Here is a 25,771-nt window from a genome sequence, read left to right as displayed (position 1 = left end):
GCTGATTTCTGTAACTGTATCTTTTGCGATTGTCTTACTTAAAATGTTCACAACTTAAGAGGAAGTTGGAGATTTATTTGCATCTTGATTTATACTAAACAGAGGACATCAGGCAACCCTCTAGGCCATTATACGAGGGAACGCTCTCTCTATGTAATGCTGTAGAAAACACTTTCACATACACGATCCTTTTTCTCAATTAATGTTGAGACATTAGCCCCTTGTGGGTCCCTTTTAACTCATATATTATAAAAGTTCTAGGCCTTAATTTATTCCATTCTCAAAGCTGAGTCAAGTAGAAATGAAAGAATACAAAGAAGCAGGCAGAGGTTATGAAAGAATAGCATAAAGAAGCAAAACAGATGACTTTCAACCCTGGATATAGCCTCTCAAGAGAATAGCAATTAATAATACTTAATTCACTGATCATTTTTACATCATATTTAATTCAACTGTGTGCAAGATTCTATAGCACAGGTTTACACAGAGTACTAAAGGGAAAAAAATCAGGGTACTCTGTGTTTCTATAGTATTGTCCTTGCAGACATCCAAAACACAAACAAACAAAAAAACAATCTTAATAAGTCATCAAGAGCAGGCGCTGATCAATTCCAAACATATTTAATGAAGGCAGATTCACAACGTAAAATAGTTGTGTTCTTGTATGTGCAGAGAGGCTAAATTAGATGCCTTCTCCAGATACCCTTCATCTTGACCATTTTCTCGCAGAAGTCTGTTTACATACAACGAAGGGAGAAAGTGGAACTGAGAAGATGGCATGAATTACCTGAAGTCACCCTGGAATTCACCCTGAATTAAGACTGGAAACAGGCCCAATCTTTTGCCTGATGCTTTACGTGACTCTCATAAACATGAACTAGCATGTGAATGGTGTTAAGGACTTCAGCAGGGCTGGCCTCCTAACATAAGCAAGATAAGCAAATTCCTATGACACCAACAGCAGCTGGCTCCCCACCTTGCCAGGCACACCCTTCTCTTTTGTTTGCAACCCCACCTAGACCCTGTAGTGAAAGGCTGAGTCATCAGCCAAACACTATTTTCCTCTGGAGTCAGGCTGACCGCTTCCCCTACTACCACCTCCCAACCTCCCCTCACCCCCGACTTCAATAAACTAATCCTTGTCCATAGCAGTTGAGGCTGATAGAGGGAAGGGGATCTGGGATGGGGTCTCGAACAGGCAACGAGTAAGAGAATTTGCTGTTTCTGAGGTCTGCAAAAAGAATATGTATTGTTGCAGCACTAAGGCCCTGAAGCAGCACATAGAAGGACTTGGGGCTTACAAACTCAAACGTACAATTTCTGATCTACTTTATTCTCTGTTGGTGGAAGAGTGGAGGAAAAGCTTCTAGAGTGAGCCACTAGGACAGCATTAAAAGCAGACTGCTCACCACAATGGACAGACATACCATAAATGGCAAGAAGAATGACTATTCAAAACATCAGAACTTAGTCATCTGTAACAGATCGACTATTTCATTTACATTCTGCTGAAAACTGTTGGGAGGCATGAGACATTTTAGATGGACTTCATTTAAAATGGCTGTGATAACTACTACACACCCACTATGATAGTTAAACCCCAAAACACTGACAACGCTAAGTGTTAAGAAGGATATGGAACAACTGGAATTCTCAGACATTGCCAGTAGGTGTGTAAACTGGTACAACCACTATAGAAAATTACTTGGCAGTAGCATTAATTCATTTTTTATGTCTTAACATGTCTTTGAGATCTTAAATGCATTTCTGAGGAAGAAAACCATCCTTATTTTGCATACAAAAATGACCCCTCCCAGACAATGTCACTATCCCCAGAGTAGAGTGAGGCTCAACATTTTTAAACTCTAGATCATGACATATTAGTAGATGGTAAAACTAATTTAGTGGCTTTTAAAAATATTAAATAAAACAGAAAAGACCAGAGTACACTGTAAATAATAGAAATAATTATGGCTTTGTGAAACTTTTGTTTCACTAGGAGGACTGGACAGATGGATGCAGAAATGAATGTTTATTTTAGAAATTTACCAAATACACACTTTGGCATAATGCCAAATGGCCAAATATTAAAATCAACATTTGCCAAAGCTAAATGTTGCCTTTACAGAATGAACTACCGGGAAAGAAGAATAAATCTGAAATTTTATTCAAACATTAATTATGATTACAATTTTATTATTAAAAATCCTGGTAGACCCATATTTAAAGTTTGATATAAAAGGGCAGGAAACGTAATTCCTCAGCACTGTCAACTGCACCCTGATAAAACTTCTGCAAAACTAGATAAATGTTCTCTCTAAAATGAGGTCTGTGTAAAAGCAAGACATTATGGTGCTACTTCTGCCAGTGTAGCTGTTTCTGATGATGATTTTGCCACCAAGTTAGTAAGCTGTCCTTCCTCCCTAATAGAAACCAACTGAAGTCAAGACTTACCTCCTCTTCATCTCCTGCGCTTGAAGATTTGCTCAACGCTGGTGATGCAATTTCATTGAAAGCAATCCCGCAAAGGAGACAATTGTTTCCCCCAAATTATTAGGGACTGTATTCTCTCAACACTGTCAATCCACACCTATGATTTTTACTATTTATATAATAACATTTGGACATATAAAATTCATAGCCTCACAATCATCATTGATTATCACAATATTTTATTCTCCAATAAAAAATGTACATTTATACTTTCAGTTGACTGAGAGAATTTTCATATATAAAGTACAAAGAGGCCATTTGAATTAAGTTACATTTAGAGTATGTACCTATCTTTCAAAGTGAATATTAAGAGAACAGTAAATCCAAATGGCATGCCTTGTTTGCATCACTGGCATGGCATAAGGGATACCTATGCAATCTACAATCCTTCATCAAGTACAAGTCTTGGTGTGCCAAAACTGACACTGAAGTAGGCATTCCATCATTTGGTCAGTCATCCAAAGCTGAATGGCAGACTTTGGAAGAAGTATGAGGGGAAGGTAAACTTCTGTGTACCCCTATGCTCGTGTGTGTGTGTGTGTGTGTGTGTGTGTGTGTGTATTTTTGAATGTACCAGGTCATGAAGTAAAACACATATATTTCTTATTGGAGGTCAAGGTCAAAAAAAGTTTGAAAGCCACTGCTCTATACTATCTGATCAAGTTAGAAATTTGCTACAGGACTCTAAAGAATGGGTAATATTCTTCTACTTTATGAATCTCAAAATTCAGCTAGCATATAAAATATAATATTCTCCCATCACCCCCAAAAGAGGATATTATAATGAATTTTAGATAATTATAACCAATCAAAAAGAAAGATGAGGAAGAGAATTATCTGAACAAGGAAAAATTATAGAAAAATAAGAATTTACTATGTACATATATTTCTCACATTTATCTAAGCAAATGCAGGGAGTATTAATCTTAATTTATATCCTGTGAGTATAAAAAAATGTGCCTCAGGGTAAGTAAAAGTATTAATGTTATTTCTACGAGGCACATTTAAATTATTCTATTAAACAAGCATGATGAAACAGGATGTTTTCTGCTCAAAAACAAAAAAGAAGGAGTCTATGTGATAGTATCCAAGAGTCAAGGTCATCATTTCTATTGCTGGGGTGAAAGGAAACAGCTGTGCTGTTAGGCCAACACGGGGCTCCCCTGGGCTTTGTGGATTCCAACGCCCATAAATGAGGTGGTCAGTTCAGAACAGACTTCAGGGTGACGATCTCTATTTGTCAGTCCACAAAAGCCCAGTGCTCTTGAAAAATAAATGTTTTTTCTTGCAAAGAAAATCATCATGTGAGTAGAGCAATGTCCAAGAGTTTCCAATGTAAAGAATAAGTTTCTTCCCTCATACTTATATTCTTGGTTGAATTAAATCAAATCCAACGAACTCTATTTGCATATACCTTTAAAGGCTATAACTAACAAAAAAGACTATGAACATAATGTTTTCATCTCTCCTTACTCCACTACCACCTCTTCCCTGCTTCCACCCTATGCAATCCAAAGGGGGAAAAAAAAACACTAAAGAATTTGAAACGTGTCTTGATTGCAGCTGCAGGAATGGCAGACTTATTAAAAACAGTAGGCAGTGTGTTTTCTGACAAGAGGGTTCTGTTTATTAACAGTGTGCCTTTCTTATCCATTTTTTTCCTTTGCTTTATACTTTGCAGTGCCTTTCGGCAAAGCTGGTTACTTTCACATCTTGAGGGGCCATATCTGCTGGTTATTTTTATTTCTTCTCTGCGGTATAACACAGAAGTCCGTAAGAGCAGGGTTCAAAATTTCAAAAGACAAGCTCACTGCCAACCATGTCTTGACTGGTTAAAAATTAGACAAAAGAGCAATGGCCTGTAAAACCCTTCATCTCTAGACACCGTGCTTCCAGAGTCAGTTTGACAAGGAGACCGGGGGGGAAGAATGGAAGAAAACTATGTATTTCAGTCCTTGGAATTTAAAGAAAAAAGCCCACAGCACCTTCTGCAAAAGGGCAAGATGAGTCTGAGGGCTGACTCATCACAGCAACGCCTGTTTCTGTACAACCTGTGAGCTAAGAATTAAGAATGGGGACATGTGTATGCATATGGCTGATTCACTTTGTTGTACAACAGAAACTAACACAGTATTTTGAAGCAATTATACTCCAATAAAGATTAAAAAAAAAAAGAATGGCTTTACATTTTTAAATGGTTGGGAGGGAGCGGGGGAGGGAGGATTGAAAAAATATTTCATGACATATGAAAATTATCTGAAATTCAAACTGCTGTGTCCATAAATAAAGGTTTTCTGGAACGGAGCCAATATTTGTGTATCCTCTACTGCTGCTTCCCCATTCCAATGGCAGGGTTGAGTGGTTATAACAGAGACCATTTGTGGCCCACAAAGCCTAAAATATTTACTATCTGTACCTTTACAGAAAAAGTCTGCTGCCCTCTATCCCATGGTCCCCCTTTTCCTGTGAAGGACAAGTCAGACCAAAGAAGCATATGTCACAGGCTGAGGAGCTGTTGGGCCTGCCTCTCACTGGCCCCGCAAGCAGTCTGGGGCTCGGCCTCGTCCTATGGGAAATGAGTGCATACATCCAAGATTGAAATAGAAAATTCCCTAACACTGGAACCTCTAATCTAAAAGGGAATGACCCATTTAAGCTCACATGTATGGGACACTTACCACGGACCAGACACCATGCAAAGTGCTGACTTGCAGCAACTCTTTTAATCCTCAAAACAATCCTGGGACATAAATACTTTATTAAGACTATGTTACAGCTGAGGAAACTGAGGTTAGAAGGGGTAACTAGTCCAGGTCTACACAGCTAGGAAGCGGCAGAGATGAGGTTTAAACCCATGCTGTCTGGCTCCAGGGCTCATGCTCTAAACACTCTGGATGTGGCTCCAAAAGATCTGAGCTTTTAATGCTGGCACACTGGTATTAAATGGGTTTAAACAAATTTATATATGTAAAGTACTGAGTGCAGTTCCTGAGGTATTGTATGTGCCCATAAGTGTTAGCTTTTATTAATTACTATAAGTTTTTACCTTATTCCTTATTCCTTGAGTTTTTATCTTCACTGGCAAGACGGCCTTATCAAAACCCTATATATTACATATATCCTGTATATTAGATATATATATCCTATATTTTATATATATACCCTATGTATCCTGTATATTAGATAATTTATCATTCACAAGACCCCCACAGAGAAACTGAAATGCTTTTGTTAAGCAAACAAAGCATAACATCTAATATTATATCCCTTAGTGGCTATTAAAAAATTCAATGGGGGGCTTCCCTGGTGGCGCAGTGGTTGAGAGTCTGCCTGCCGATGCAGGGCACACGGGTTCATGCCCGAGTCCGGGAGGATCCCACATGCCGCGGAGCGGCTGGGCCCGTGAGCCATGGCCGCTGAGCCTGCGCGTCCGGAGCCTGTGCTCCGCGACGGGAGAGGCCACAACAATGAGAGGCTCGCGTACAGCAAAAAAAAAAAAAAATTCAATGAGAGTTTTAAGTTGTCATTTTTGAAACCTATAGTCATTGTCCTCAGTCAGCTCAACCTTCCTCAACAAAATACTATAGACTGGGTGCTTACGCAGCAAACATTTACTTCTCACAGTTCTAGAGGCTAGGAAGTCCAGGATCAAGGTGCTGGTCAATTTGGGTACTGGTGAGAGCACTCTTCCTGGCTGGCAGATGGCTGCCTTCTCACTGTGTGCTCACATGGCCTTTCCTTTGTACAGGCACAGATAAAGAGATCTCTCTTCCTCATCTTACAAAAACACTAATCCCATCATGTGGGCCCCACCCTCATGACCCAATCTAACCTTAATTACTTCCCCAAGGCCCCATCCCCATCACACTGGGGGTTAGGACTTCAATACATGAATTTTGGGGGAACATAAACATTCAGTCCATAACAGCAATGAATATAGAATTACAGAAATGCATGAACATGTTAAATGTATACATATGTTGTTATACAGGTTACCACAATAATAATAATAAAAGGATTTATGGGGGCTTCCCTGGTGGCGCAGTGGTTGAGAGTCCGCCTGCCGATGCAGGGGACGCAGGTTCGTGCCCCGGTCCGGGAAGATCCCACATGCCGCAGAGCAGCTGGGCCCCTGAGCCATGGCCGCTGAGCCTGTGCGTCCGGAGTCTGTGCTCCACAACGGGAGAGGCCACAGCAGTGAGGGGCCCACGTACCGCAAAAAAAAAAAAAAGGATTTATCATGATCTTTAAAAAAATTAGCTTTGGGGGGATATGCTTATGTTATGTAAATATAATATCACTGGTGGTAATTTATACATACAATCAGCTATGTAATATAAAGATATTCACAGAAGAAAAACTGGGAGGAAACAACACAATGTAATCTCTGGGTGGTAGAACTATGAGTCATGTTTATTTTCTTCTCTATTTTCTTAATTGTCTACAAAGAATACAAATCCCATACATAACCAGGAAAACATGGTCTCTTTTAATGCCCTATTGAAGGACAACCTAAAAATTATGTGTACTTTATTTATCGGCAGAGTATTTATTAACATGAGTCCTTTTCTTTTTTTTGGCCATACCGCACGGCTTGTGGGATTTTAGTTCCCCAACCAGGGATCGAACCTGGGCCCTCAGCAAGCAGAGCATGGAGTCCTAACCACTGGACCACCAGGGAATTCCCCTCCTTTGTCCTCTTTGACTCTCTGATCTCACTACTAAAAAAAAGAATTGGTGGAAAGACAAGCAACTGTAATGCCAAGTATGCTCACAAAAATGAGAATACAGGGATCATGTAAGCAACACAGACAGTGGGTAAACTCTTAGGTCAGTGCTGGCTGTATGGGAGAGGGCACACACTTTGTTTTTGGAAAAATGTCAGGAGTGGCAAAGAGAAGCAGGCGACAGGGTAGGGCAGACCGGGGAAACAGCAGTATACAGACAGAGGGGCTGGAGGCCAGAAAGGGTGGCCTAGGAATGTCACGTAGATCAATGTGCCTGAAGCCTGGCAGGAGAAATGGTGAGAGATTAGGCTGGGGACCAGAGCACAGATGGGCTAGAGATTTCTCAAATTTTTCTGATACCCACATTAAGAAATATTTTGCACATCAGGCCCAAGGAAACACACACACACACACACACACACACACACAACGAAAAATTTTTCACCAAAAATACTTATCCTTACATTTACTGTATGAATGTGTGTAACCAGTGTTTAGACACCAAATAGAAATTTTTCAGATTTAGATATCTGGTACTCCTTGCAATAATAAAATATTCTCAGAATATATTAAAAAACGGCCTTGGAAATTATTTTATTTCAAGAGATTTTTTTTAATTTGAGCAAATAATAAATGGACAAGCTTAAACTTCAGACTACATGAATGACTAATTCCTTGGGAATTAGTACATGGGAAATAAAAATTTGCAAAAACAGCAACAAAAATGGTTTTAGCCCTCTATAAAGACACACGCTAGCAAGATAACATGATGAAAAAAATGTTTCCTTTATTTAAAGCAGAACCCCTTTAAAACCTGATATAGGGACAAAGATATACACTGTATCTAAAGGAAGAATAAGAGAATCTCTAGAGATATAGAACAGAGCTTAAGTAAAGTACTCACTTCATGCTTACCGGATGGACACACAGGGGTCAAATCTGTAGCGAGAGCATTTTACTATTTCTAGTTAATCCTAGAACTCTTGTATAATAATGCAAACTCTGGATGTGTGAAAAATATTATCAAACACAACTAGAAAAAGTAATTAGATGGCAAAGAATAAGCAATAACCTTGAAACTGAGCCCCTCTCAGTTCAGAAAAAGAATTAAAATTTTCTTCTGCAGCACATATGAGAGACTCTGAAAAAGTCCCTATCCACCACAAACAATAAATGCTGGAGTGGGTGTGGAGAGAAGGGAACCGTCTTGCACTGTTGGTGGGAATGTAAATTGATACAGCCACTATGGAGAACAGTATGGAGGTTCCTTAAAAAACTAAAAATAGAATTACCATATGATCCAGCAATCCCACTACTGGGCATATACCCAGAGAAAACCATAATTCCCAAAGACACATGGACCCCAATGTTCATTGCAGCACTATTTATAATAGCCAGGACATGGAAGCAACCAAAGTGTCCATCGACAGATGAATGGATAAAGAAGATGTGACACATATATACAATGGAATATTACTCAGCCATAAAAAGAAACTAAATTGAGTTATTTGCAGTGAGGTGGATGGTTACCTAGAGTCTGTCAGACAGAGTGAAGTAAGTCAGAAAGAGAAAAACAAATACCGTATGTTAACACATATATATGGAATCTAAAAAAAAATGGTTCTTAAGAACCTAGGGGCAGGACAGGAATAAAGACAGACGCAGATGTAGAGAATGGACTTGAGGATAAGGGGAGGGGAAAGGGTAAGCTGGGATGAAGTAAGAGAGTGGCATGGACTTATATACACTAGCAAATGTAAAATAGATTGCTAGTGGAAAGCAGCCACATAGCACAGGGAGATCAGCTTGGTGCTTTGTGACCACCTAGAGGGGTGGGATAGGAAGGATGGGAGGGAGACCCAAGAAGGAGGAGATATGAGGATATATGTATATGCATAGCTGATTCACTTTGTTTTAAAGCAGAAACTAACACACCATTGTAAAGCAGTTATACTCCAATAAAGATGTTAAAAAAAAAAAAAAGTCCCTATCCAAAATTATAACAGAATCAAAACCAGGGAAGTGAATTCAGAGAAGCCATCTATAGGAAACCAACAAGATGTCTAAGACATTCATTCCTTCTAAGATCATCTACTCACTAAGACAACAGCTTTTAAACTGGAAATTGTTTCCCTAATTGCATCCTTTCTCAAGTCACACAACAGTGCTCCTTCAAAAGGTTTATGAAGTATTCCAAAGGGTCACGTTCCTGGCATGAAAGTGGTGAGCCTTGCCCAGTGGCCCCAGAAACGTTGGACAGGACACCTCTAGTGGAAGCTACGCCCATCGGCCATTCCAGGGCCAGACCTGGCATTGTTGAAGACTCAGCCCTGGCAAGGGGATGCCCTAGGTGATGAGTTCCTCTGCCCAACTCACCTGGTCCTGAAAGTCAAGATTGTCTATGGAAAGGAGGGGCTACAGCTGGAAGGTCTGGGAAGACCCAAAGAGACCAAGTGACTCCTGGAAAAGGTCAGGGGAGAATCTTAACCCCAAGAAATGTTCAGGTATTTTCCCAAACCAGATCAGCTGTTGGGAGGAGGAACAGAGGAAGAGAGAAGGGAGTCCTTAGGATTTCCCCTAGAGAAGGACAAGGCTACAGAGAGACAAACAAAAAGGTCTAGTTTTCTGGGGTTATAATTAACATAGGGTAATAATTACAGGACCATTCTTATGAAAATCTCCTTTCTACTCAAGGCCTTGGGCAGAGCTGTGATAACATTCCTGAGGGTTCTACACTTATTTTCAGTGACTAACCTCAGCCACTAGAAGGCCCAAGGCACCTTTCACACCTACTCCTGAGACTGCAAATTGCTCTGGACTTTTTCTTAACTCTTTTTCATTAATGGATGCCCAGAAGATCACTTCTCTTTTTTATTAACACAGGGTCATGGGGGAAGGCAAAGTATTGAGACATTGGAATTTGTTCTTAAACTTCTAGGAATACTGCTGGTCCCTTCCCTTGACCTTGCAGAACTATTTGCTGTTTACAATGTGGATGGGTAGACAGTGCAAATAACCTCTCTGCCCACAGGGACAGAAGAGGGAAAACTCCATGCTCTCTAGGGCAATGGCTTTCCACCAATATGCAACGGTCATCCAAATTGCAGGCTTTCATAATAATTACTAGGAATTTGCCCTCCTTCAGTACCCACCGTCCAGATGCAGAAGTACCCCGCCTTCTCTTGTCATCTGTCCTAACAAATTGAAGTTCTTTACCTACAGTCTTAAAGATGTTTAGTGGAAAATTAACACTCAAGAGCACTATAATAATTTTTAACTATGAAACAAATTTTTTGTGTGTGAGTTCTAAAGTTATAGCAATAAAACTTATTCCCGTCAGTACAATTCTATGTTATTAACACTGTCATTATATCAGAAGCCCTGTAAGCATGTAAATGTTATTTTCTTTAAAAAGTTGGTTTCTTGTGTCAGATCTACATAACTGACAGAGCGATGGGTCGGCTGAGAACCACTCTCTTAGAGGAAGACTGTCAATCCTCTTTTAGAGAGAAGCACTGAAAACCCTCCTTCCTGGAATGAAATGTGAGAATTTCTATACAGCGAGGTCTGAACTTGAATTCATGGCTTAAAATTATCACCTCCAATAAAGACAGGAAAAAAAAAAACAAGGAGAAAAGGGGATTCTGAACAGTATTTTACACAGAGAATTAATTTCTAAAAACTAGCCAAAGGGCTTCCCTGGTGGCGCAGTGGTTAAGAATCGGCCTGCCAATGCAGGGGACATGGGTTCAAGCCCTGGTCCAGGAAGATCTCACATGCCGCAGAGCAACTAAGCCCATGTGCCACAACCACTGAGCCTGCCCTCTAGAGCCTGTGAGCCACAACTACTGAGCCTGCATGCCACAACTACTGAAGCCCGCGCACCTAGAGCCCGTGCTCTGTAACAAGAGAAGCCACCACAAGAAGCCCACGCACCACAACAAAGAGTAGGCCCCCCTCACCACAACTAGACAAAGCCTGTGCGCAGCAATGAAGACCCAACGCAGCCCAAAAAAACAAAAAACAAAACTAGCCGAAGATATATTCTTAGATCTCAAATCTATGGAGCTGATATTATTGAGTTATAATTAATGTTATACATTTTCCAAACACAAACGTCCACATGATGGCTACATTTTGCGAGGGTCTTACTGGAATCCGCGCATGCAGACCCCAGACACATTTCTGCAGAGCCATCCCAATGTTGCCTTCTAGGCAGCTGCAAAAAAAAAAAACAAACCCAAAACTCCACTGCCCTGTGTAGCCAGAGACCTAAATGAAATCAGATCAGACCTAATTAAGAATACATTATGTCCCCACCCTAACCCACTTCCCATCCTTCTCTCTCTTTTCTCTCTCTCTCATAGAAATCTGGATTTATGAACTGCCTTTAAAAAGTATTTAATTCCTCCATGTTTGCATTCACGTGGCACTGAACACTGATAGTAGCAGGAAGATGGGTAGGGCTTATCGAAAATGTCCAGGGCCTCTATAAAAAGCACAGGATGAAATCATGTCGAAACTTGGGGAATTATCTGAAAAGTCAGTCTAAGGCAATAAAGATTCAGAATCAGATTTAGAATCAAACGAAAAACTGAGGCCCAGAACAGTCTAGGGACTGCTTATCAAAGTGACCTAGCAAGTTAATAAAAAAAAACTGGGACCAGAACTTCACCCCAAAACTAATGTCCATTTCCCATTACTATATTCTGCATCCCTCTCCTCCAGATCACAGCTTGGTCCTAGAATATCTGCCCTAATTAGCCCATCTTTATGCTTAAATTCCTATTACTAAAGACTAGTTCATTTGAAAAGCGAATTTCTGTCTCAGGAATCTTACTTATAGCTTATTTTTTAATGTAAGCACATTGGGGAAGGGGATTTTGATAAATCAATGATTGGTTTAATACTGCAGGTGAATTTACTCATCAGATGTGAAGCAGTGAGTTTATTCTCAGAGGCCCGTGGAACTAAGACAAGAGGAAACCAAGTTCCAGGTGATGTCAGCAACGAAAACCAGAATGGTCCTGAGCGGGATATTATAAGGCTCTCTGGGCATGTGGCCCTGGTCCCAGAGGTACCAAAATCAGAGCTCCAACAACAACTGGCTACGGCACTCAGGTGTGCCAAAGGTTAGGTCTGAAGGATGGGTGCCCCAGGGGAAATCCATCTAAGAGCAGACACAGACCGACGCCAATCTTAAGGTCACAGCATATTGGAAAGGCACGGGTGCATTAGCCAAAGGGCCGTACAACATGGAGCACGTGTCCAAGCAAGATAATGACAAGGGTTCAGGGCAGCAGATATCCCAGGGCCAGTTAATAAGAGAGTGCCTGGCTAGATGTCAAAACATCAGAGAGACCCAGTACCAACCACGAATCAGGAAATGGGCAGGAACCCATTATGGAGAACAGAGCTCCTACTAAACCAGTGTCAAGTCCTAGGGACCATTTAGAGACCCAATATTTAGGTATAGAATTGGCCCTCAAGAGTGGCAAGGTGTTAGGCAAGAACTAGAAGCAGCCCTATGGATGGGACAGACTCCCTGAAAGAGGAAGTGGGCAGTCACCCCGAGCAGTTGACTCCCACTTCACGGCTCTGCTTAACGTAGGCCCAGGCGGTGGTTAGCAGCTGCTTGGGTGTCTTAGATTTAGAACCTGAGTACAGACGAATAACAGAGAACGATTTACTCCTCAACAGAAAAACAACGTTGAAAACTATCTCCGGTTTGGTATACCGTTCAGAAACGAACTTTGGAGGGAATGGTGTCTGTTGCTATGTTTCCCAGCCAGTTTCTTTGCCTGAAAAACCAGTTTAGGTCCTCCCAGGGCTACTGTCAACAAACTTGCACTGACTCATCAAAACAATGGGCCCAAAAAGCAGCCCCCAAACCCTGTAAACATGGATAGGCAACATTTTAGAGATAGTCCTAAGAGTCTGGTTTCCGAGAAAGGAAATATGAGACTCTGGAATCTTCCAAATCTGGAGTCTTGAGATACCTGCCAACTGTGCCAAAAGCCTGGAGGAGCTCCTCTCAGCCTCTAGCTGCCCTCATCTATGCTCAGAGAGCTGGAATCTGGAGGGGTCCTCCCCCTAAGCATGGATTGGGTGAAGAAATTCCAAGAAGATAACAGCCACTCCAGAACACCCTCCAGGTGGAAGTAATTTCCTTGTCTCATACAAGTGAGTTGAATCAAGCCTCTCCTCACAGATGAGAGAATCCTGAAATAGAACCCATGAGTTTCTCAGAACCTACCAAAATCCCTGGAGTGAAGGGATGCCAGAAAGACTCTCTAGGGCTGCTTTCAGATCATTGTAAGAGGCTGGAGGCAGACCCTCCAGCAAGAGAATCAACTTGGTCTAGAGACCCTAGATCCATCTCTAGGGTCTTCCTGAATTTGAATTTAAATTGCTTTTAGGTTCCTGGGAAACAGGAGCACCAGACTGGGAAGGAACCCTCAGATCCCTCCCCCCAACCCCGGGACCCCCGGCCTCTCGCCATCCCACTGTCCCCTCTGTGGCTTGCCCTCTTGCTACAGCCACCACCTCCACCTTTTGCCCGTCTTACCCAAGTGCCCTTCCCAAAACCCTGAGTGGCACTGCCCTCCCTCCCAAGCTTGTCTCTCAGTGGCTGAAGACCCCTGGGGTGGGGGGCTTCCTCACTGTCTTGCCCACCTAGCCGCAACTGGAGCCAGGCACCTACATTCTCCACACCCTCTCGAAGCTGCTGCTCTGCCGTCGGCCCTGACACTTGGAGGGTGAAGAACAGCCTGTCTGCTCGCCTGCTGACTCAGTGCTCTACTGGCTGTGCCCGCTCCGGCCTCCTGTCTTCTTGGCTTCAGGCTGGCAGGGCTGCCCATGCCCCCTGCCCCTTCCTCTCAACCTGCAACTTGTACCCACTCTGACCTGGCTCCTCTAATAAATTCATGTCCACAGGGGGGTACAAAAAAAAGAAAAGAATGAGTACATTCTTTCGTTCCAAGAATATAAAACCAAGGTAATTTATCAAATTCTAAGGGATGCTAACAAGTTGAACATGCTAATCAAAATACAAAACTCTCCCCTAACTCTTACCCTGAGAGCAAGTTGAGGGATTTGACTTGTAACTTTCTAAAAATTCTACAGATACTCAAACAGTGAGTGGGAAACAACTGGCGAGAACTAATAAAAAGGAGGTGGCCTCAGCAGTCCCACCAGTGACTTGTGTAAGTGAGTTGAAGCTGTGGCCCTCTTTAGCTCATTTCTGCAAACTACCACCCACAGCTCTTGTTAACACTCTAACAAACAGATAAGCACGTGAGTAGATGGCTCACATGTGGACGTTCAAATGCTTGCTTTCTGTGTGGAGCGATACTGTTTTCCACAACCTGCTACGCTAGGCAAACGGCCTTCTCTTTAATTCAGAACAAATTTCTCTGGTTCACAGTTCCACACCAAATCCCCCTGGCTTCTGTGAGCGAAGCTCAGCTCCTACGCAGTCAATCAAACGTGGGCAGGACGTCATGCGAAGTTATTTCATTTCTGTCCACGTCAAACGACTTTTCCCTCTTTTCTGCCTACCAAATTCTTACTCAGCATTCAAGACCCTGCTTAATTTTCCCCTCTTCTGTGACACCTTTTCGGCTTCCTCAAGCTCCTTGCCTTGTACTTCCTAGACCTCTGACCACACTTTGATAATATCTCCTATCACATGCGTTGTAATTTTTCTGTGTAAGGCGTGCTCACACATTTTTGGTAGGAAAGTATATTAGTACAACCTCTTTGGAGAGCATTTTGGAAATGTCTGTGAATATGGCAATGCACATACCCTCTGACACAACAATCCCACTGCCAGGACTTTGTCCTGTGGATATACTCACACAGGTAAGCAACAAGGTTGTTGTAACACTATTTGTTATAACAAAAGAGTGGAAACAATCGAAGCACATTTTAATACGGGTCTGGTTAAATAAGTACAATAGAGTACCATGCAGTAAGAATCAGAAATCTCTTTCCATACTGGTGTCTGAAACTCTTTTCCCAAAGTCCCTTAATTTATCTGATAGATAATCTTTTTTCCCCAGCTTTATTGAAATATGAATGACAAGTCAATAGAGAATTTTGACTGAATAGTTCACATCAGCCCACTAAAAGGGTGTGTCTGCCCCCTCTCTCTCTTCCTCTCCTTACCCCCATGTATTTTGCTTCCCCTGGCCATTAAGCAAGTGAGGACAAATTTGGCGATGGTCTTCATTGGACGTGAAGTATGAGGTGAAGGGGATCAGAAAATGTCAACCGAAAGTATGCCACTTTGGCATAAGGATTATTTTGAGTTGAAGCCAATTGAGAAAAGGCAGACACAGGAAGGCCTCTGAGCCCTCCCCCATCTGCCTGAAAGCAAGGCATAAATTCCCCATGAAGGTATCCTCCTCCTGTAGGTCCCCCATTAAAGACAGAGGAGAAGAACCCTTATCACCAGGGATAGAGATGGCACAGAGATGAGTCTGCATAAGCAAACCTTACTAAAATAACTCTTATTTTCCATTAGTTTCCCCATATCTCTACCTTCCCACAATTTACTCCCCCAGAAGTTCAACGCCTCTTTCCTTTTAGTCACTTCTCTACAATGTGTTGCCCTTTGTTAAAGTGGTATATAAATGTCCAATTCTAACCACTTCTTTGGATTTTCCCTTCTTTTCTGTATAGCCCTTATACACATAAAATTAAAAACATCAATTCAACTTGTATGCCTTTTCCTCCTGTTAATCTGGTTTTTTGTTACTTTAATTCAGTTAATTCACAGTAACTAGGTATCAAACCTAAGTGGGTAGAGGAAAAGTTTTTTTCTCCCTTACAGAGGCATGTCAGAAAAGCTCATCACTTAGTCCCATTGAAGTCAAACCATGGGAACGCTGAAAACACAAGAGGGAGGGGACCCCACTACTTCCAGAAGTCGTGTTGATGGACACTGCCTCCAGCCTTTGCTATTTAATGTGAAGCTACAAGATATGCCCAATCACAGTCTCCCCTGCTTTCTTCTAGACAAAGACTTTATTATGTATCAAGACTTTTTATGTAACTGCCACACATACAAAGTTTAGTTGCTGTGCAGTTACAAAGAAACAAGAGACTATTCTACTCTCAGAAAGTGTCAAATATTGTTAATCAACTATGCTCCAATATAAAATTAAAAAACAATTTTAAGTGTCAAATAGTCTAATACAGATCCAATTAAAGAGGGGAGCTATACACAGCAAATGCAAATAATACAACTGCATAAGTTAATAAAGGTGGCTGCCCAAGTAAACCCGGTCCAACCTAATAGAACCCTCACAGGTTTCTCTGCCCAAAATGCATAGACTCCAGTTAAGGCTTTTGTGCCATTCCCAGGCCAAACCAACCACTTCCTAGCTTTGAGACCTTACAAAGTTTATTTAACCTCACTAAGTCCTATTTCATCCATAAAATGGGGATATTAGGATCCACCTCATAGGGAAATTAGAACAATTAAATGAGACAGAGCATACAAAGTACTTGGCACAGTGCCTGACACTAAAGGCCAAGTAAATGTTAACTATTACTATTAAAATCATCATCATCATTCTGGAGTTTTCAAGATGTTTCTCACACTTCATTCTGCCATCAAGTATTAACAGAGCATCAAGTTTATGAAGGAGAATTATTCATGTGCACACCTCGAGCCAACTCCGTATCTCACCTTTAACTAATGCATTTATTCAGAGAAGAAAAAATTATACAAAACTTCAGATCATTTTAGGTGAAAACCTTTTCCCTCTCAAAGGTGTTACATAAGCAACATATGTGTGACATCTTTGAAGTTTTATGATGTTTTTACTGTAAATATGAAAGAACCCAAAACACTGACATATGCTTCTTCAAAGTCCCACTAATTTATTTTCCCAAGACAAGCGAAATATTTATGCCACTTTACTTCCACCACCAAAATCAATAAGCCATTTAAAAGAACTGGTCAAGGTCAGACATCAGGCTTCCAACTACAGAGGAAGGTTATCAAACGTGCTTAAAATGAGAGGATTCTAGTCCAAATCTCATTCAACATCTTTTGGCCCATCTTTACCTCAAGACTCAGAATAAAGTCTCTTTTTAAAAAGTCTTTGTGAGGGAGTTCCTCAGTGGCCTTATTGGTTAGTATTCCGGGCTTTCACGGCCATGACCGTGTGATCCCTAAGCGACACCTCGGCAAACACACACATACACATCACGTTGATGTCCCTCCTGCTACAGCACAGACATCACTTAACGTCTAGAGATGAAAAACCTCATGAACGGCTTTTCAGGACCTTCTTTGAAATAAAGTACTCTGTTTAGCTATCAAAGAACAACTCTTCTTTGTTGGTTACTTGAGGTCCTGATTTACATCTGAGTTTAGAAGGCTGCTGCGTCCTACAAACAGACTTAAAATGCAAATTCCTCATCAGACTCCATATCTAAAGAAGCACAGAGCCCACTTCCAGCCTTTCTCCACCATTGCTTACAGCGGAGCCAAAGTGCCAACAAAGTCACACCCAGCCCAGCAAAATTTAAGTCCTCAGTGAATGACTATGTCATATATGTGAGTATGTACATAATTTTCAAATAAAATGATTTGAAACTACCACTGTATGATGGTAAAGGAAGAAAACTGGATAACCATGAAAGTTGAAGTGCTTGACTAAAGTTTAGAAAAATCAAGAAAAAAATTAATCACTGAAATTACTCCTTCCTAATCAAGGTTACTTCGAAATTTGATGTAAATGGATAAATTTCAGCCTGTGCTATACTGAATGAAGTTGCATGAGATTGGAAGAAAAAAGTTCAGATCCACTTCTCTTCCATTTCCCACGTTTTCAGTAACTACCTACTCAATGAATGCACGAAAGAGTTTATTACAGTGTTGAACTGAAATACCTCAGTCGCTTTTAAATTCTCCTTTCTCCATGTCCCAGAAAATATTCCAAGGATCGAATAAAAAATGAACAAGGACTATCGGCCAAGAAAGCTGCTTGAGGAACTTAGTAAGCTCACCCTCTCCAGTTTAACTCGCCTAATTCACTGAGGGAGCGCAGGCAAACGACTTGTACTGCGTGATAAAGTGACACTTCCGAAGAGTAATAGCTGAGATTACTCTGCCGCAGCCTAGATTCTTCTAGTCAGGAGCTCGAGTACAGCTTTCTAAAAGCTTTTCCCAAGATCTCGAGGTCAATTTGCGGACACTCATTCACCCACCCCACCCTACCAGCAGCGCACTTCCCGTTCGCTTTGGCCGGTCAAGAGCTCAAACTTGACAGCGACACACACTGAAAAAAAAAAAAAAAAAAAGAGGAAGTGGCTAAAAAACCATTTCAAGACATTTATTTAATTTTTTTTCCTAAGGGGGATCAATGGCCCTGTCTTCCAGGAAATCTCAATGGGACGTAGCCATCACGTCGACTGGAAAGTTGCAGCTAATGACAATGCTGCAAAGCCGAGGGTGACTCCTCTTTACAAATCAAATTTTAAAAATTCCTCGAAAATCTTCTTGCTATCCAAAACGATCCGTCCCCTGCAGCGAACACAGCAACGCTAACAACTCCCACCCTGGTGGGTGGCATCGAAAGCGAGGCTCGGGGCCGGGTACGTGCCTGATCTGCCCTGCCAAGTGGCAGAGGGAGCGCAGGGCACGGCGGCGGCCAGGGGACCCAGCGAGCACCTTCCTTACCTGGTTTGACCGGTTTGGGTGGCGGCTTCGACATCTCTCTTCCTGGAGCGGCTGATTCTAAAGACCACGCACGAAAAGCCAACCGAATGCCCCTCCAGCCGGCACTCCGGGCGCCTCAGAGTTTCTTTATGTCTGGTTTGCAGTGGTGCGCCTTCAAGGACCTGCGTCCACCCCGGGAAGCCGGACGAGCAGAGGCAGGCAGAGCAGCTCAGCGAAGTGCCCCGCCCCGCCCCGCGGCCGACAGAGCTGTCGAGAGCGCGCAGCCGGGCAGACGAGGAAGTAGCCGCTGCCTCGCGGAGCGCTAATTGGCTCCCCGGCTGCCAGCTTCGCCGCTGCAGGAGCGCGGGCGGCGCGCACAGCGGCGCGCGCGGCGGCCGAACCAGCGGGAGCCGAACGGGGGCGCCGCAGGCTCGCGCCGGGGCCGGCCTGGCCGCGCGCGCTCCGGACGGGAAAGGGCTGGACTGGGCAGGAGCGCGCGCGCGCAACCACGCTCGCCGGAGTCCCGCCCCATCCAACGCCGGCCTGAGCCGGGCGCTGCGTCCGCTCAGGGTTGGGCAGAGCCTTAAGTTGGCCGCCACTGCCCTGCGCCGCCTATCACCCGGGAGGGGCACGGGAGAAGGGGCCGTGGGCCTCTCGGTTAACGAGCTTCGGGAGTTGCGGCGGGTTAGTGACAGGCGCGCTTGGCAGTCGCCTGTGCCGCTTTGCTTGGGACCACTCGAACTGGCGCCCGGTGAGTACCTGCCTGACGCCCCGCCGCGCAGACTCCGTGGGGCCTGGAGGTGTTTCCAGAGTGTTACTGCGCTGGAGCCCGAGCCCCGTTGTGTCTTGCAAGCCCTTTTGGGACTCCTACCACCCTAAATGGGCTGATAAGTGGCCTGCCAAGGAGGACGTGCACTTGTGATGGTGTAGTGCCCTCACGCCCCCTTATAATCCTGAAAACGGGAGTCTGCCTTCTAGAGACCGGACAGGTGGTTGGGAGAAGTCACTGAGGTCAGGGTCAGGTGTTGATCCCTGCCAGAGGAGACAGCTTGACTCCTCTAGCGTTGAGGTTGACTAACTGCGGCCCTCCTGCTGCTTGTTATTGTACAGCCTAAGAATGGTTTTCAAGTTTATTTTAATGGCTTAAAAGAAATCAAAAGAAGCAGATTTTGTGGCACGTGAAAATTATATGAAATTCAAATTTCAGTGTCCATAAAGTTTTATTAGAACAGAGCCACTGTCATTTGCTTATGTATTGTCTGCGGCCGCTTTCACTTCCTAACAGCAGAGTTGAGCAGCTGCCCGCAAAGCCAAAAACATTTACCATCTAGCACTTTGCAGAGCAAGTTTGCCGACCCCAGACCTAGCCAACTGAATTTCCACTGAGATGTAAGGGCTGGAGCAGACAATAAATGCACCGTGTGTAAATTCAGAATAGCACAGGCAATATGATAAATCGCTTGTATGTTTGGGGGAAGAAAAATTGAAAAGAAAAACTTTACGTGAGAGTCTATGTAAAATGAAGCTTTGAAGTTTCTACTAGGGGTTAGTGACAGAGTGATTCCAAGAGAACTGGGCAAGGGTTGTGTATTCAAACACGCCAGCCTTGGCATTTACCAAAAAGGAGCAAAGTTTAAAAAATAGTAGAAAAAGACTACCCTGTCACATAGAAGATAATCAAAATATTGAATTAAATAAATGAGTGAGAAGTCCTGAAACATTTCACTCTTTTAGAATCCAAAATGTACCGTGTTTAGTAGTGAAATAATTTAAATATAGTAAACACATACCAGTTACGAAAAAAGGACTCAACAACATATTTTACTTAGGGTTAAAAAAAGTATAAAAAAATTAAAAGTGCTCATTTTGGATTTGCTGTTTGCCATCTTCATCTGTTCTCCTCCTCCTAAGCAAATTCACTCTGCTGTTGAGGAAAGCCTTGCACTTACTGGGAGAATAAAGTACAGTTGACCCTTAAACAACACAAGTTTTAACTGCGTGTGTTTATTTATACTCGGATTTCTTTCACTAAATTCATACTGGAGTACTACACAATCCAAGGTTGTTTTGATCTGAGAATGCAGAATGGTGGATACAGAGGGCTGAGTAAAGTTATACGTGGATTTTTGATTGTGAGGAGGTTGATATATCCAACCCCGGAGTTGTTCACGGGTCAACTGTACATAAATATCCCACAAGAGTGGCAGTGGTATGTACTCCTAGTAATTGGCTGCCCTGGATTGATGAGGTTAGAAAGTCCAAATGGTTGTCTCTCCGGAGACATCTAGTGATTTACAGTTTGTAGGGGATGGAGATTGTGTTTCATTCATTGAAGTCTACTTCTACGTATTTTTGGAGCCTGGCACCTCTCGAGTGCAAGCTTTTTAAATGTGATTTTAAAATAGTTCTTAAATGGGACAACAGGCAGTGAAATAATAGAACATGGTGTGGCGATGGACAGTGCCAGGGCTGAACTTGGAGTTCACCTGAAGCTGCCCTGTGCATCCAACACTGGTTTTGAAATACATGGCTTCTGGGATTGCTATACCCATCCCACACCCCAGCCACTCAGCCCAGCCATAGGTCTTGCTTCTGCTTCTCTCAATTCCCTAACCTCCCACCACAGTGTCACCTGTTCATTGCTAATGGACTGTGCCCAATATTTACCCAAACACTGTCTTGGAAAGGCTAAAACTGCTAACTAATATAGAAGTGAGGGTTCCTATTTTGGTAAAAACTGGCATTTGACTGTGGGAGTTCTCTCCCGAGCCCAGGAGATTTCATGAGAAGATTCTTGACTCCCTTACTGTCAGTTTCTGAATTTAGATTTTCCACCCAAATAACCACCTCAAGCCTATTTCAAGTGCTTCAGCCACACTTCCTTGTTATTTACATGCTATGTAATCAGCACAGCTTCCTCATGTGTACGCATAGGTGTGGCAAGAAGCACAGGAGACTAGTAGTCCTTGCCATTCAGTGGATACAGAAAATACCCCATCAATAATACATCAATAAAAATAACATCTATTATACATGAGAGCCTCACAATTAAGCCAGCACCTGTGCAACATCCTTCCTTTGCTCTTGGTAATAAAGTGCTTTTTAGCAGCTTAGAAAGATGGAAAGAAGTTAACTCACTTGGTTTAGTTTTGTTTCTAGTTTTGTTTTTTGGCCACACCTCACAGCTTGTAGGATCTTAGTTTGCTAGCCAGAGATCGAACCCTGGCCCCAGCAGTGAAAGCGCTAGGTCCTAACCACTGGACCACCAGGGAACTCTCTCTAGTTTTCCATTTACTGTCTGTGTGATCTTGAACAAGTCACTCCATTGTCTGGGCCAGTTTCAACTTCTGCAAAATGAAGGGGTAGACTGTGTGATACCTAAGGCTGTATTTCTCCAGGCTTGAGAAGTTATGCTCTGATGAATTATCCAAAAATAGGTGACATGGAAGCAAGGAATAACAAACTTTCATGAATTTTTTTCTTATTTTGCCAAGTGAGGACATCAATCTACTACTACCTAGCCAGCATAATTTCATAGGAGAAAGGACATTTAGCACCAAAAAATGTAAGCAAGCTACCATCTTGCTTGTAAAAGGGCAACCTTTCCTTTCCCAAAAAAGGATAGTTGGCAGCCTTACACTGACATATTAAAGGTAATAATAAGGTAAAACATAATTCAAAAGCAGAAAAATTACAATGTAAAAATTTATTTTACAATACTCATTATATGTAATTGTTCCCTTGATATACTGTGGCAATGTGGATGGAGATAAATATTCAACAATGCAGCTCCTGGTGAAACTCAGATGTCCAACTTGATATGTTATTTTATTTCTGTCACAATCACATTCTTGTCTCATGTAATCTAGTAAATGAAAGTGGAACCAAACCTTACTAAATTGCACTCAATTTGGAATACAGCTGTTCCTTAGTAGGGGGGGTGGTGGTGATTGGACAACACCCCCCAACCCAGGAATACCAGAATCTGCAGGTACCCAAGTTCTTTATATAAAATGGCAAAGTATTTGCATATAACCTATGCATGTCCTCCCACATACTTTGAATCATTTCTAGATTACAGGTAATCCCTAATACAATGTAAATGCTATGGAAATAGTTGTAAATACAATGAAAATACTATGTAAATAGTTGCTGGTGCGGCAAATTCAAGTTTGGCTTCTTGGAACTTCCTTAAATTTTTTCCCCTAAACACTTTCAAACCACTGTTGGTTGGATCTGCGAATGTGGAACCCTCAGACATGGAGGGCCAACTGTGTTCTGAAAAAACTGAGGACAGGCCAAGGAACAACAGCCCTCTCTCCACCACGCTCTTTCCTACTATCTCCCCACAGGGGACACAGGGTAGGAACTGGGAGGGTAGCTGAGAGCCTCCAGCTCAGCCACCACACACCCCAGGTGGCACAGCTTAGGTTCCTGGTCACCCCACCAGAGGAGTCAGGAATAAAGAGCAGCATCAGTCAGAGGCAACCTTCTAGAACCACTATGCTAAGGTTCCCTGCAGCTGAGCTTCATCTTTTCACTTAAAGAGATGACAGTGGTCCTTGGAATATCCACAGGACTGCTTTGGTGAGCCTTAGGGGGCCATGCATGAAGTTGTCCTCCACCCCTCATACCAGGGGTCAATAAGCAATGGGCTGCAGCTAAAACCTGGCCCCCTAGGGACTTCCCTGGTGGCACAGTGATTAAGACTCCGCACCCGAAGACCTTCAAGATGGCGGAGGAGTGAGACGTGGAGACCACCTTCCTCCCCACAGTTACATCAAAAATACATCTACATGTGGAACAGCTCCTATAGATCACCTACTGAATGCTGGCAGAAGACCTCAGACTTCCCAAAAGGCAAGAAACTTCCCACATACCTGGGTAGGGCAAAAGAAAAAACAGAGACAAAAGAATAGGGACGGGACCTGCACGAGTGCGAGGGAGCTGTGAAGGAGGAAAGGTTTCCACACACTAGGAAGCCCCTTCACTGGTGGAGATGGGGGGGTGGGGTGGGGGGAAGCTTTGGAGCCATGGAGGAGAGCGCAGCAGCAGGGGTACAGAGGGCAAAGCGGAGAGATTCCCGCACAGAGGATCGGTGCCGACTGGCACTCACCAGCCTGAGAGGCTTGTCTCCTCCCCCGCCGGGGCAGGTTGGGGCTGGGAGCTGAGGCTCAGGCTTCGGAGGTCAGACCCCAGGGAGAGGACTGGGATTGGCTGCGTGAACACAGCCTGAAGGGAGCTAATGCACCACAGCTAGCCGGGAGGGAGTCCGGGAAAACGTCTGGAGCTGCTGAAGAGGCAAGAGATGACTGTTTCAGGGTGCGCAAGGAGAGGGAATTCAGAGCACCGCCTAAACAAGCTCCAGAGACGGGTGTGAGCCACGGCTATGCGCATCAGAGCGGACCCCAGAGACGGGTATGAGATGCTAAGGCTGCTGCTGCCGCCACCAAGAAGCCTGTGTGCGAGCACAGGTCACTACCCACACCTCCCCTCCCGGGAGCCTGTGCAGCCCACCACCGCCAGGGTCCTGTGATCCAGGGACAACTTCCCTGGGAGAACACATGGTGCGCCTCAGGCTGTTGCAACGTCACACTGGCCTCTGCCGCGGCAGGCTCGCCCCACATCTGTACTCCTCCCACCCCCCGGCCTGAGTGAGCCAGAGCCCCCTAATCAGCTGCTCCTTTAACCCCGTCCTGTCTGGGCCAAGAACAGACGCCCTCAGGTGACCTACACGCAGAGGCAGGGCCAAATCCAAAGCTGGACCCCAGGAGCTGTGCAAACAAAGAAGAGAAAGGGAAATTTCTCCCAGCAGCCTCAGGAGCAGTGGATTAAATCTCCACATTAACTTGATATACCCTGCATCACTGGAATACCTGAACAGACAACGAATCATCCCAAAATTGAGGCGGTGGACTTTGGGAGCAACGGTAGACTTGGGGTTTCCTTTCTGCATCTAATTTGTTTCTGGTTTTATGTTTATCTTAGTTTAGTATTTAGAGTTTATTATCATTGGTAGATTTGTTTATTGATTTGGTTGCTCTCTTCCTCCTTTTTTTTTTTAATATATATAGATTTTTTTTTTTCCTTTTTCCTTTTTTGTGAGTGTGTATATGTATTCTTCTTTGTGTGATTTTGTCTGTATAGCTTTGCTTTACCATTTGTCCTAGGGTTCTGTCTGTCCGTTTTTTGTTTGTTTGAGTATACTTTTTAGCACTTGTTATCATTGGACGATTTGTTTTTTGGTTTGGTTGCTCTCTTCTTTCTTTCTTTCTTTAATTTTTGATTTTTTTATTTTTAATAATTATTTTTTTATTTTAATAACTTTATTTTATTTATTTTTTTCTTTCTATCTTTTTTTCTCCCTTTTCTTCTGAGCGTGTGGCTGACAGGGTGGTGGTGCTCCAGCTGGGTGTCAGGACTCTGCCTCTGAGGTGGGAGAGCCAAGTTCAGGACACTGGTCCACCAGACACCTCTCAGCTCCACATAATATCAAACACCGAAAGCTCTCCTAGACATCTCCATCTCAATGCTAAGACCCAGCCCCACTCAACAACCAGCAAGCTAGAGTGCTGGACACCCTAAGCCAAACAACGAGCAAGACAGGAACACAACCCCACCCATTAGCAGAGAGGCTGCCTAAGATCATAATAAAGTCACAGACACCCTAAAACACACCACCAGATGCAGTACTGCCCACCAGAAAGACAAGATCCAGCCTCATCCACCAGAACACAGGCACTAGTCCCCTCCACCAGGAAGCCTACACAACCCACTGAACCAACTTTAGCCACTGGGGGCAGACACCAAAAACAACAGGAACTATGAACCTGCAGCCTGCGAAAAAGAGACCCCAAACACAGTAAGTTACGCA

At 43.3% G+C, this 25,771-nt stretch overlaps 2 protein-coding genes across 3 annotated transcripts in view; one reads left to right on the top strand and one right to left on the bottom strand.

The window, feature by feature from the left end:
* OSTF1 (osteoclast stimulating factor 1) overlaps window positions 1–19,382 on the bottom strand; it is a 48,859-nt gene extending 29,477 nt beyond the window's left edge. Inside the window, exon 1 of the mRNA XM_029202967.1 lies at window positions 18,919–19,382. Within this exon, the coding sequence (XP_029058800.1) occupies window positions 18,919–18,952 (34 nt within the window). The 5' untranslated portion in view covers window positions 18,953–19,382. The remainder of the gene's footprint in view (window positions 1–18,918) is intronic.
* Window positions 19,383–19,428: 46 nt separating this feature from the next.
* The window catches only part of NMRK1 (nicotinamide riboside kinase 1), a 32,179-nt gene continuing 25,836 nt past the window's right edge, over window positions 19,429–25,771 (top strand). For both annotated transcript variants that reach the window (XR_003790870.1, XM_029203711.1), the window contains exon 1: window positions 19,429–19,648. The gene's annotated coding sequence lies outside the window, so the exon portion shown is untranslated. The remainder of the gene's footprint in view (window positions 19,649–25,771) is intronic.

This window comes from Monodon monoceros, unplaced genomic scaffold, assembly GCF_005190385.1.
Source record: "Monodon monoceros isolate NGI ecotype Baffin Bay Population unplaced genomic scaffold, NGI_Narwhal_1 Super_Scaffold_5, whole genome shotgun sequence".
In the NCBI taxonomy this organism is placed as follows: domain Eukaryota; kingdom Metazoa; phylum Chordata; class Mammalia; order Artiodactyla; family Monodontidae; genus Monodon; species Monodon monoceros.
This window is presented reverse-complemented; position numbering and strand designations above follow the sequence as displayed.